At 37.5% G+C, this 13,848-nt stretch overlaps 1 protein-coding gene across 1 annotated transcript; it reads left to right on the top strand.

Annotated features, from left to right (window-relative positions):
- Positions 1-1,056: 1,056 nt before the first annotated feature.
- Positions 1,057-11,666, top strand: LOC132037981 (zinc finger CCCH domain-containing protein 41-like). The gene is made up of 5 exons (XM_059428693.1): positions 1,057-1,293; positions 7,364-8,195; positions 8,557-9,780; positions 10,108-10,455; positions 10,978-11,666. Exons 2-5 carry the CDS (start codon positions 7,461-7,463, stop codon positions 11,527-11,529), a joined length of 2,859 nt encoding a protein of 952 aa, XP_059284676.1. The 5' UTR covers positions 1,057-1,293; positions 7,364-7,460; the 3' UTR covers positions 11,530-11,666.
- Positions 11,667-13,848: the final 2,182 nt, after the last annotated feature.

Consider the following 13,848-nt stretch of genomic DNA (forward strand, 5'->3'; position numbering starts at 1 on the left):
CCTACTAGAGTAGCAACAAAGATTTTGTTCCTATCAAGATATACCATTCAGTTCTGAGTCATAATAGTAGGTTCATAGTGGTGGTCAATTCCACTTATTTCCATTCCTAGAATTGCATAATAGATGTGTATCGATTTATAAGGGACTTCTTTGACTGGGTATAGTCATTGAAGTGTGTGAAGAGAGAGTTAACTGTTTGAAATTGTTGAGCGAAAAAAGAGTTGGGAAGGGATTTTTTGAAATAGTTCCTTGGGTTTACAAGGCATTGTAACCTGAAACAAGTTGCTTGTGTTTAGTGAAGTTTGGGAAAATTTCTACATGAGATAGGTCGTGATTTTTCTTCTCTTGAGATGGAGCTTTCCACGCTAAAAACTTGTGTTGATTTTACATCCAATATCTCCTCTTTTTTAATTTTCCCATTGATACCTTTAGCTATCAGTGTGCCATTTTTAAACAAAAAATAAAAATAAAGTGTACACTATGCACTATCAAATATTAGTCGATGTGTATTTTGATAAATAGTTGGTGATAATTTAAGTAGGAAACACAAACACTTGATAGTTCAGATAGGAAAGCTCGCAACAAAGTGATACTTCACGTGTGTTATTAACCATTATCTCTAACACTTCATTTGGATGGTTGTTTCGTATTATATTATATTGTGTTATATTGAACTGCATTGTTTTGATAAATACAACATTTAGATAGATTATATCGTTCCTTACATAATGTCTCACATCAACAATTTGAAGAATGAACCTATAAGTAAAATAGAGTATGGGATAGAGCTGTTATAACAAGATAGGTAAAGGATAAAATGAGATTATTGAATAAAATACAAAACGAGAAGAAAAAATAAAGTAATGACGCGATCTCATCAAATCGACCGAAGACTTTTCATCGATGTATTTAACAGTATATTAAAATTTAATTAAAACAAACATCATACGTAACTAACAAATACAATAGGTAACAACCACCCAAACAAGCTGTAAAAAGAAAGAATTGAAAAATATCATTACTATAAATAACATGTACTAACAATCATGTAAATTTATTTGGCAAACAAACTTTGCAATAACGAGGATCTAAATTGGAAGAAAAGTCGAGGTAAGAGAGCATGGGACTGTAAAACGCTCTCTCTCTTCCAAAAATAATAAGAAAGCAACAAAAGAGAAATAGACAAAGAGGTCTTTTATTTTTACGGTCCGGCCATTTTTCGCCGATATAATCGATATATTTTACGAATTGACTACATTGAATCCAAACCCTAACAATCCAATTCGTTTTCAGGTTCGCTTCTTCTACCTTTTTTTCAGAGTATATTTTGGAACCAATTTTTTCTTTTTTAAAATTATTGGTAAGTAATTTATTGTGAAGTTGTTGATTGTATTGGTTCGATTCAGTTAGGGTTCTGCATTGAAACTATTAAAGTCGGTTAGTAATTGATTTTTGTATTTATTGGATTATTATTCATTTTATCATTTGATACTTATGGCTAATGGGGAAGTGGTTGTAGGGCTCTTTTTAAGTACGATATCAATTGAGGGATTCAAAAAATTACATTTTTTTTTTTGTTCATTTGCCTAATATCAGTGTTATCAAAAGCGAAAAGAGCAAAAAAGCTCTAAGTTTTGTTAGGGCTTTAAGCACAAAGAGCTAATAAAGCGTGGGCTTTAATGAAAAAACCCGCTAATGGAGAAAAAATACAAATATATATGTTTAGTCCAACAACAACAACACACGCAGTGTAATCCCACAAGTGCAGCCTGGGGAGAGTGGGATGTATGCAGACTCTGGGAGAGTGGGATGTATGCAGACCTTACCCCTACCTTTGTGGGGCAGAGAGACTGTTTACGAAAGGAACGAAAATAAAAGAAAGGAAAGGAAAAAAAAATGAAAAAGAATTCCACGTAGACACAAAAAATATGACAGCAAAATAGCAAGATATAAAACAAATGCGCAATAGATAGTGATACACATCGAAGAATAGATAACTACGCGATTACTAAATAATACTACTGACGATACGTGGAAAGGGTGCTAGCCCCTCCAAGTGTAATAATTATAAGCATGAATAACAAATACATGAAAAAAATTGAAAAAAAAAAAACAATAAAGTGAAATATTAATTGTTTAGTGTCGCCTCTTCAAGAAACGCTCATTGACAAGGAAAAGTATGTCTTAGAGCCTTGATGGCAACACTGAAGCTCCCATTAAGCGAGGCGAAGCGCCCAACATGTTTTGAGCCTCGCTTCAGGGCGTAAGTGCACCTTTGACAACAATGCCTAATATGGTAATTGACCTTTATTGTCAACGGTGGGTAGTTCTAGATGGATTTGTATGTCATATCTTAAATCTGGCTTGGTGGTCTGTATAGGTTCCAACTGTTATGCTGCTATTGGCAGCAAATTATTTACTTGCCTAAGTTGTTTGGATGTTTCGATAGTACAAAAGGGTACCGATCATATCCCCCTTTTCGGGGTAACTGAGGGATTTTGGCTCATATTTGACTGAGGTAGTACAACGGTACTTACTTCCCTTGTTTTTAGTTTGAGTGACTTTAGTACTAGATTTAGAAAATGATCCAGTAACTTATCACGATCGCTCTGATAGGATTACTTGAACTCACTCAGACAACTACGTCTTGATCCCAATTAATTAATTTTGGATACTCCCTCCATTTCAATTTGTTTGTCTGGTTTTGACTTGGCACGAAGTTTAACAAAGTAAAGAGGACTTTTGAATCTTGTGGTTGTTAACTAAAGATATGTAGGATTTATTTTAAGAAATAAAATAATTTGCTTCCAATAGCAGCATAACAGTAGTAACCTATTAAGGCATGACATACAAATCCATCCAGAAATGCCACAATTGACACTAAAGGTCGATTACCATATTAGGCAAATGAACAAAAACAATGTGTTTCAGTACAATGGTACTTCCCCTTGTTTTTTAGTTTGAGCGACTTTAGTACTAGATTAAAAAAAAATGATCCCGTAACTTATTGCTCTGATAGACGTTCAGACAACTACGTTTCGACCCCAATTAGTTAATGTTGGATATATGAATCCTGTATGTCCAATATTTGGAGATTAGAAAATGATTTGATTTTCCACAAAGAGAAAAAAAAAAAAAAAGATTCGTCTAGTTTTCTTATTCTTTCAGTTTCGCTATCTTACAGTGTTATCAAAAGCGAAAAGCGCAAAAAAGCTCTAAGGTCAGCTGGGGCTTTAAGCGCAAATAAAGCGTGCGCTTTAATGAAAAAAGGCGCAATGGTACAATAATACAAATATATATATATGTTTAGTCCAAGATTAATAATAATAAGCATGAATAACAAATATATGGACAAAGAAATTGTAAAATTATTACGATAAAGTGAAATATCAATCATCTAGTGTCACCTCATCAAGAGAGGCTCATTGGCAAGGAAAAGTATGTCTTAGAGCCTTGATGACGACACTGAAGCGCACATAAAGCGAGGCGAAGCGCTTAACATGTTTTGAGCCTCGCTTTTAAGCGCGCCTTTGATAACAGCTATCTTAGATCATTTCCTTTATAAGGAAAAAAAAAAGTTCCTAAGGTAGCCAAACATTAGCAAGTTTAGACTATTTCTGTCCTTTTGCATATTAAAAAGGGAAAAAAGAGAGACTGTTGCTGTCCTTTACGGACTTCTGTTTAAGCTTCGGTGTTCATTTTCTTGGATGAAGGTGAGACCTTATTGTGATTTCCGAAGTCCTTTCCAGCTCTGTGTGATTTCATTTATTAATATTACCATTGATTGGAGACATCATTGCCACGAGTCAACAGAGTAATGACTATAGGTTCAAATCTAACTTTTGACTCTTTCTTTACCTCTTGTTTGCTAGCTCCGATTAGACTATGTCTTGCCACTTTCCAATAGAATTGGGCCCATCATTCCCAATTGACGATAACCCTGAAGTGAAATGCTTCAAATTTATATACACTGTTATTATAAGCTATCACTTCGCCACTATAGTGATGAAGCGATGCAAAGCAAGGGATGATTGCTTCATGGGTGAAGCCATGCACTTTTGAAAAATATTCGCTTGAAACGATGATGCATGAAGTGGTGCCAGCGAGAATCAACTGTCTCCTTAAATTTCAATTTTGAGTTGGATTAATGTGGACCTAGCATATTTAATGCTGAGATTAGTTATTTTAATTGCAATTTAATTTTTATTTACTAAATATATAGACATTTGATTTTTTAAAATTTCACATAAATTGTCTGCTTCACTTCAAAGCAGCGTGCGCTTCACTTCTCACCTTTTTCTTTAAGCCCCATGTTCCTTGTTGCTTATTTGCGTTTTTCCTTTTTTCACTTAAATACCAACTCTTTGTCTGCGGTAAGTTTTGAACCCACGAGATGTAACCCGCACATCACGTGTTGTGCTCCTGCCATTAGACAAAAACATTACCCACGACATGTAACCCGCTTTTATCAATTGTTGTGCTCCTGCCATTAGACAAAAACCTTAGGGGCTACCTGGCAATGCTTAATTATGGGCTCTAAATGGTTGTTGCAATGCCTATGTTATAATGGCGGTAATGTCTGTATTTACTGCAGGATTTGTCAAAAATAGTTAGCATATTTCTTTTTTTGAAAATGGTAACATCAAAAATAGTTATCATTGGCTTATCTAGGTTTCCAGTGCAGCTCTTAAACTATTCACTGCTATAAGCTATTTCACCTAATTCAGAGCTTTATTTTTGTCAAATGGTGGAGACACATTTTTGTGGAGGAGAGCGGCTGTATCTTTTCATATCTCCATGTTTCACAGTAAAAGAACCACTGATGCCATTTTTGATGTTTGTATTGAAGCATTCTGGCCTCTTATTTCTTTCCCACTGGTGATTTAATTTTAAGGGAGCCAGGAGGAACAAAAAAAATCACTTACTGATACATTCTCCTAAGTGAAGAACTAAAAAAGTGAAAATCAAACTTATATTTTGGAAAAGGAAGGTTTTTCGTGAACATAGTATCCCTGTGCAGTATCTTGCGGATTTTTAGAGTATGATGGGTCATGTGCTGTTCTAGCATGCTGAAGCTTCATTTGTGACTCAAGGTGCTGCCTTTTTTTTATAAATATTTGTTCTTAATTGTTATGTGTGAGCAAGAGAGAAATCAAGATGAATGGTTGAAGTTACTATTAGGGTTTTAAATTTCTTTTCTGTGTAGATTAGTTCTAAGTTCTTATAGTGAATTGTTAGGAAAATGAGTTTTGGGCCTAACTATAGTTAGCTCATGAAATGAGGGTTGTCCAAAACCATATAAGGAGACAATAATTCATTCCACAACCAACGTCGGATTCTAACACCCTTCTACATGCCAGGCCCTTACATTTGGAGTGTGGACAACATAACATAAGAGCCCAACATTTGGTAAAATCAAGATACATATTACCTGGGTATACCTTTAGGAGCGGGATACAAATCAAACAGGTGCAAAAAAATTGAGAGGTGCGAAAAGAGACTAGCTTCATGGAAAAGGCAGTATCTATCCTTGGGGGAAGAGTGATTCTCATCAACAATGTTCTTGACTCTCGTCCCACCTTCCTTATCTTTGTTTCGGATGCCTGTGAGTGTGAAGAAGAAGCTAGACAATATTAACTTTTTATGGGATGAACAAAGATAGAACTGTGCTACGCTGTTGAGGTGCTTTTTTGGTTTAGTTGAGTGTTGAGGACCAATAAATTTTTTTATTTTTTTGAACTGGTAACTGTATTCTATATTATTTGAGCAAAACAGTACATAGGTTGTACTGAAACCATATTAATCCAATAGATTTTGCTAGGATTCATTTAAATATGAGGTCCTGGTGTGTATGCTCCTTGGGGGGATTTGGGTAACTGTCTTGTTTTAAACCCATTGAAGCACAAATCCTTGCCCTAGGAAAAGTATTATCTATTAATATTCTGTTGTATCTATTATTAGAAATTGGTGGCCTCTCAGTTTCTTCTGGTATTCCATTCGTATTTGTTATTTATTAGCAAGTTTCATCTTTGTCTTGTCCTACCCTTTTCCTTTCAATGAATTGGACATTCAACCAATGCCTGGTTAGCATTCAATCAGTATGTATTGACGAATGCCGAGTGCCTCTACTACTCACTTATTGTCATCATCAACTTGTTCTAAATAAATCCCAATAGTTGTGTTTGTTTCTATTTTCTTTTCACGTGCTACTATGAGCATGTTGTTTCTATTTTCTTTTCACGTGCTACTATGAGCATGATTCGGCTATGGTTAAAGTGATTATTTGACAGCATCTCGTGAATGATGTATCAATACATTTGACATTCTGGTGGTAGTTAACGAGTGAAATCTAATATCTTTCTTTCCTCTTGGTGAACTGTATTAAGCTTTTTTCTTTTTGGTGTAACCAGATCTACCCAGAGGATACTATATCTATCCTAGACTCATTAGGTTCCTGTTAGAACTGTAGACTGGTTTACTCTCTTCTGCTCACTTGTAAATATGGTTTCAGTACAACCCATGTACTGTTTTGTGTTTAATACATACAACATGTTACCTTCTCAAAAAAAAAAAAAAGTGAAAAAGCACCCAAGGGTGTGGCCTAATTGTCAATGAAGTGGGTTGGGAACCTTGAGGTCTCAGGTTCAAATCCTAGTGGAGACAAAAACACTAGGTGATTTCTTCCCATCTGTCCTTGCTTTGGTGGATAGAGTTAGCTGTTACTTGTGGGAGGTTGCAGGTATTCCGTGAAATTAGTCGAGGTGCGTGAGAGCTGGCCCAGACACCATGGTTATCAAAAAGAAAAAAGTGAAAAAGGTTCATGTCCATCTTGGTATTCCCCCACAAACCCACTAAACAGAAAAAAGAACAAGAGTATCTTATTTGTGCGTTAGTTCCAACTTGCGAGGTCTGCTTTTTCGTAGTATCTGTGACGTCTGATAGTTTTTTGAAACCCTACACGGCTACACCATCATGGGTGCCATGTTACTGGTTATATCGATGGCAGAGCCTTATAAAAGCTCAATCTTATAAAGCCAATGAGTTCATAAGGTCTGCGTACACTTTACCCTCCCCAGACCCCACATTGTGGGATTTCACTGGGTATGTTGTTGTTGTTGTTGAGTTCATAGTGCAGGAAATTTCTTTGCTTGGTCATGAAATTGTCTGCTTAGGTTGATGCATGCACAAATCAACTGCATTTTTATTGTGAAAGTGCTGTTTCTTTTAACCTATGTCTAATTTTGTGGTCTATTATAATTCCTCCAAAAAAAAAAGCTTTTTTGCTTTGTTCTACATGTGAGAAAACGTTGACGACTTTAACAAAATTTTGCTTGTCTTACCTATTCTTTTCTCCACCTTTCAGGCACTTGTCACTTTTATTGATGGGGGCTATTTAATTTGATTACTTATTTATCTGGGGCATACAAATCGTGGTCATAAACAAGGTTCAGTGTTGATTCATGGAGCTTAAAGTTTCATCTTCAAAGCGAGCCTTTTCACCTTCTGATTATAACAATGATCCTGAAGAGAAAGAAATAAGTGAAGAGGATGATGATGATCGCAATCATAAGCATCGTAGGAGAGAATTGCATTCTCAATCTGAAGAGACAGAGGCTGTTGAACCAGTTTTCAGTAGACCATTCAGGAAACGAAACAGGCCTTTTGAAAATGGATATCCTTATGGGGAAGGGGACTGTCAGTTCAGTGAAACCAAGTTCCCAAGAAGACGAGGAATGGGCTCATTTTCTAGAGCCCCTTTGGATTCATACCAAAGAATGAGGCTGAATCAATCACTGCCCGGTGATGCTGGTAATAGTAGGGGTCGAGGAAGAGAACTTAGTCCTTGGGGCCCACGTGATCCCAGATTCAGCTCGGTAGATATTGCATCTCAGCTGTTTCCACAGGGCCCTGTTACTCCTGGTCTCTTTACTGGAAGAGGGGTGCAAACTGTTGCTAATGCACAGAGTTCATCTTGGAGTGCATTTGGAATGGTTCCAGGAATATCTGATGGCGGTCTTGATACACTTCATTCCGTTGGTTTCCAGGGAACACTCAGGCCATCCTTGAATCCTACCGTGAATATGGGTATTCCAAGGCAGAGATGTAGAGACTTTGAGGATCGTGGATTTTGCCTAAGAGGAGATATGTGCCCGATGGAGCATGGAGTAAATCGTATTGTTGTTGAAGATGTTCAGGTGTGTGGACTTTCAGCTGACAATAGTTATTAGTGTATCTTACATTATCGTTTTCTGTGGGGGAATGGTTTCTGTCAATTATGTTCAGGGTGTATTTATCTCTGGTCTTCATGGGGATGCTGATTGACTGTGTTCGGCCATTTGATTTTCATCTTTTTTAATTTAAGGTTTTGTAAGTCGAGTCAGGATTCCCTTGTTTGTCATTCTTCTTTAGAAAATGCTTTGTGTTTTGTGTAAGAAAGTAACCTATCAATTATTTTGGCAAAGAAATCCCAATTCGTGTACTGTCAGCACTGTATTCTTGTACGTCGCTAATTTTTTAACCAGGGCGCTTTGATTTTATTTGTTTTCCAAATTGCAGAGCCTTTCTCAGTTTAATCTTCCCGTGTCACTTCCTAATGCGCACATGCTTGGACCAGCTACTGGACAAGGTTCTTTGCCTGTGATAGGCCCTTCTGGCTCATTGGCTAGTGGCAAAGTTTTACATAATAAAAGTAGCAAACTTCCAGTGGTTGATGACGCATTGGGCTTGACTGATGCTTTTGTGGATGGTCCTATGGCTGGGGGAGCTGATTTCTATGATCCTGATCAGCCTTTGTGGTCAAATGATCGTCCTGAAACTTCAGCAGCACTCCAGGATTTAAATCCATCTAACATTGATGATACTGGCCCTTTGTCAGTTGCAGACTCCTCCGATCATGATCAAGTCGGGCAGTGTGATGCCTTTGATATTGAGCATCCACTTAGAGGTGCTAAGGCAGCTTCAGGATCTCAGAGTGTGTGGGGAAGAATCCGAAGCTCTAAAAATCAGTTGAATGTGAAAGAGAGAACTGCTTGTACAGGAAATGCTTCAAGTTTTGATGAAACGGGGAAAGATCTGGAATTATTCGGCAGCAGTCAGGTCATATCCCGTCCAGAGAAGCTAACAAATGAAGATACTATTGACCCACAAATGAAGGACTTATCTTCCAGGCCCCAAAGCAGTTCTGCACATAATACGAGAAAACCTCCTCAAAAGGCACTTCGCACGGTGTTTGTGAGAGGCATTCCACAGAAAGACAACAAACCAGATGCTCTTCTTTCACATTTTAAAAAATTTGGGGAGGTCATTGACATCCACATCCCACTGAGTGGTGATCGGGCTTTTGTTCAATTTTCTAAGAGAGAAGAAGCTGAGGCTGCTTTAAAGGCACCTGATGCTGTGATGGGGAACCGATTTATAAAGCTTTTTTGGGCAAACAGGGATAACATTATGGATGATGGAGTAAATGGTGGTAGTAATTTACCTTTAACTCCTCGTGGAGTGAAATTCAGTTTGGTTCCGCCCCACCTATCTGTTCCTTATAAAGGAAAAGACATTGTCCAGTTCTCAGCCCCAAAAGCTGCTGAACATGTTCCTGTTGCCCCATTGCCTATTTCTGGTCTACCTAAGCCTGTGGCTCATAATGGTCCCAAAGCTCCGCCAGCTGTGCAAAAAAAGGTGGAGAGTTTAGAACTGTTGAAGGAAGAATTGCGCAAGAAGCAGGAGCTGCTTGATCAGAAGCGCAATGAGTTCCGACGTCAGTTGAATAAACTTGAGAAGCAAGTAATTTCCTGTTCCTTTTTTAAATACTGTCCAAAGAAAGTGTTCTTTAAGTTGATATCTGATATTTCTTTTTTCCCCCTCCCACGTATGATGATATAACTGCATGCTAACTGTAAAAATTCTTACTCTTTTTTCTCCACAACTTACATCAAGGTGTGACTATAACCATTAATTTGTCTTCAGAATTATTTAGTTATGTGAACATGTTTATTGCAGTTTTTTTCTTTGTTTTTCCTCCCCGTATATATAAAATATAATCTCATTGAGTTTTAGATAAACTAATGATGGGACCCTCTCTTCCATTGTTGTATGGTTACATTTGTGCAGGCTGTAGGCGTGAAAACTGAAGCAGTCTCAGACCAGGATCTGGAGAAACAGAAGGAAGGAGAAACAGTATCAAATTCTACAAAAGAGAGGTCAAGCTCCATGGAACTTAATGATGTATCCTCAACACCAGTTGAAGCAGTCTCCGATTGTAGCAGATCAGCAGAGAATGCAGAGCGCTCTTGTTCTATACCATGTTCTGCTGTAGCTATACAAGAACCTTCATGCTTGAGGCAGTCAATTCGTCCACTAGCACCACATGGTGCACCTTTTGTTTTCAATAGATACAAACTAGACAATCGCCCCACCGCCTTCAAAGTCCTTCCACCTATGCCAAGTGGTCTTGCAAATGTAATCTCTTCCAGTCCTTTATCAGATAGTTGAAATTTGTCAGTATTTGCAAATAATAATGTGAATATGCTCTAGTACTATTTGCTTATGCTGCTTAGGATTTGTGCCTTATATGTTCTTCCAAGGCAGAGCTGTTATTGTGTTAGAGCCATGCCTGTGTTGTTACCATCTTCTCCTTCTCACTAGGATGGGTTTTCGAAAGATGTTTTCTGCACTTCGAAAATTATTCATTTATTTTCTTATACAATGCACTGATATTTCCCATGGCCAAGGTATGAGCTGTGTGTTTGTCTGTTCTCATATTTGCAAATCCTTATTTTCTGCAAAGTCCCTTCTGCCCAATTTAGGTACCCCATAATTCTTCTGAATATGTGAGAAAGGAACTGAAAACACTCTGTAGTACTTTCTGTTAGTGTTATATCTCCCTTGGTTAGTTACAACAGTCCAGGTTGATTCGTAGATTCTTTTTCCATGTTGTTCTTAGCTTTGTGTGATTAATTATTAATGGGTTTCATTTTCTAGGTTGCCGCCTTGAAGGAACATTTCTCCACTTTTGGTGACCTTTCATCTGTTGAGCTGGAAGATTTGGAGCCTCAAGATGGTAATAGTGGCTCGGAGACGTTAAACATATCTGCTAGTATATGTTTTCCAACGCGCCGATCTGCTGAAAGGGCATTCTCGAATGGCAAAATCTGGCAAGGCCAAGCTTTGCAGTTTATGTGGTTGCAGTCTAGTGATTCTACCAAGGATATTGGTGTCAAAAAAGATGCTGATCCTGCTTTGAAGCAGCCTTCAGATGCTAGTGTGCAAACCAACCCAAAAGACTCGCAGGAAGAAAATGCTGCAGGGATTGATGAACCTGAAAAATGTGATATAGAATCCGAGAAGCAGCCTTCAGATGCTAATATTCAACCCAGCCAAACAGATCCTTTGACTGGTTCACAGGAAGGAAATGCTGCAGGGATTGATGAGCCTGAAAAAGGTTATATAGAGAGCATGACAGTGAATGAAGTTCTCAACTCCGGTTCAGTCTCTATTTCCGTTGAGAAACAGGTAGCTGAAGGTGATCCATGATGGTGGCCCAATTGTCAGAGTTGTACAGTGAGGTAAAATTTTGATTCACTTCTATGTAATTTCAGGACTATTAGCAATTTACACATTCTAGTTTCAATTTTGCTTTATCTCATTAAATGTAAAGAGGAATTTTTTTATTTTTTTTTAACTACCAGATGGCAGTCCTATTGGGTATCTTTATTGAATTCTGTTTCATTCATGCTTAGAAGTATATCCTGGATTGAGTACTACAATTCCAAAAAAATTATGCAGATGAGACTTCTTTTGGCTGTACGGCCTGTTTGCTCTAATATGATATTTTTACTTGTATCTTGATTCTAGAGTTATTTTTCTCGGCTCATATATTCCCATTGCAACAGTAGCTTGACTTAAGTTGAACACTGTTCAAGCATATACAAAGTGTTGTCTCTCTATATGGTCGCGGTAGTCTTTATCATATGGGGCTAGCTTTTGTGATTGAGTAGCCCACGGTACATTTTTTTAAACATGGTAGCAGAGCTAGACCCATCTCATTCTTGGTTTCCTCATTGTTGGATCTGCAAGTTATGTTGTCTTGCTCGTGTGCCGAGGGGGAGGAGGTGTTAAGTGGCCGATATTGGTTGAGGGAAATATCTGTTGTCACTTTTTTATTAACATCTTTGATTGCTTTTAGAAGTCTTAGGTCAGTCATGTGGTGTGATTGTGTTTTTCTTTTTATAGTATATTATATGCTGCTCTCTTAATACTAAAATCACCCTTCTTTGGTTATAACTACAAAGAAAGAAGCATGAGACAGCTGATCCTCGTGAGAAGATAGGATGTGGTTAGACTCGTATTTTCTATCAAGAATAGTACATAGGCCTTGGGTAACTACTAATATGATGAGTCATTCATAATTGTTATTTGTGAACAAGTGTGGAGGACAATTCCCATATGTGTATTGAGCGTTGTTTGGTTGGAAAGAAATAAGGTATGCTTTGAAGGAAAGATGGTGCAGATTCCTAGAGTCAAGAACAAATGCATCAAAAATCTATTCTTTTGGTGTTCTAATAGTACTCTAGATAGGATGGATCATTATTTGGATTTTCTATATTTCTTAGGGGGTAATATGTAGTGTGACTGATGTTAGTTCTGTAGTTCTGCTCTGTAGTTTACATATGTACCAGCTTGGTACCAGATTAATAAAAGACTTTACTTATTAAAAAAAAAAAAAACATGTTTGTAGTACATACAAAGTGCAAAACATTTACCCCCTGTTTGGATGGTTTTTTCCTGTGGTTCATTATTGTATTGTTTTTTATGAATCATATTTGTTTCCATTGTTCTTAAAATTATGTTGTGCAATGCTGTAAACCCGTTGTAATACCGTGGTTATATAACCATGAAGAAACCCATTTTTTCTAACCATGGATTCGGTGATTTTTGCATGGTTACGTATTTCATTTATCCATTGTACCCCCACCCACGCACCTACATCACACCCAAACCACCGCACCACCCACCCACCTACATCACACCCGAACCCACCCCACCACCCCCACATCCACAGCCACCCACCCCCCTCCAGCACACCCAAAACCAACCCACCCCACAACCACCCACCCCCCTCCAAAGACACCCACAACCAACCCACCCCACAGCCACCCACCCAACCCAATGACCATCCCCACCCACACAGAGAGAGAGAGTTTGTAATTAAGGTTAAGGATATTTTAGTAAAATTACATGTTATTATACAGTACCCATATAGTCAAGGCAAATAAACCCATATAGTCAAGGCAAATAATAAAAATGTTATTAAATTACAACAAACAATACAATCTATCCAAACATTGTATTCATTATTAATAGATAGAAACCATGGGTAACAACCATCCAAACAGAGTGTTAGCATTTGTTTGGTGCGGAGGAAAGAAAAGTTTTTCTAATTTTTTTATATTCCGTTTGTCATTATTTTCTACATGTGAAGGTACAATTGTATCATGATGTGCAACAAAACAAACTATAGCAGCTACTTCAAATCATATTGAAATAGTAACCATCCATGAAGTCAATCGATAATGTGTTTGGTTGTGATCGCTGGCTCAACACATTTAGGAGACGTGTGCAGAGGTGAATCCAGGATTTTTAGAATCTGGATGAACGAATGAAAAAAAATAAAAAAAGGAAAAGATATACATGGGAATTGATCCCTAGTCCTCTAGGCAGAGGCGGAGCCAGGATTTGAAGCTTGTGGCTTCGGGCTTCTAATTATTTGAAGTTAATATGTTCTAAATTAATAATTTGTACATATTTGACAAAAAGTTTAATACAAAATATATGGTTCGGACGAAAGCTACT

The sequence above is a fragment of the Lycium ferocissimum genome, chromosome 11 (genome assembly GCF_029784015.1).
Source record: "Lycium ferocissimum isolate CSIRO_LF1 chromosome 11, AGI_CSIRO_Lferr_CH_V1, whole genome shotgun sequence".
Classification (NCBI taxonomy): Eukaryota; Viridiplantae; Streptophyta; class Magnoliopsida; order Solanales; family Solanaceae; genus Lycium; species Lycium ferocissimum.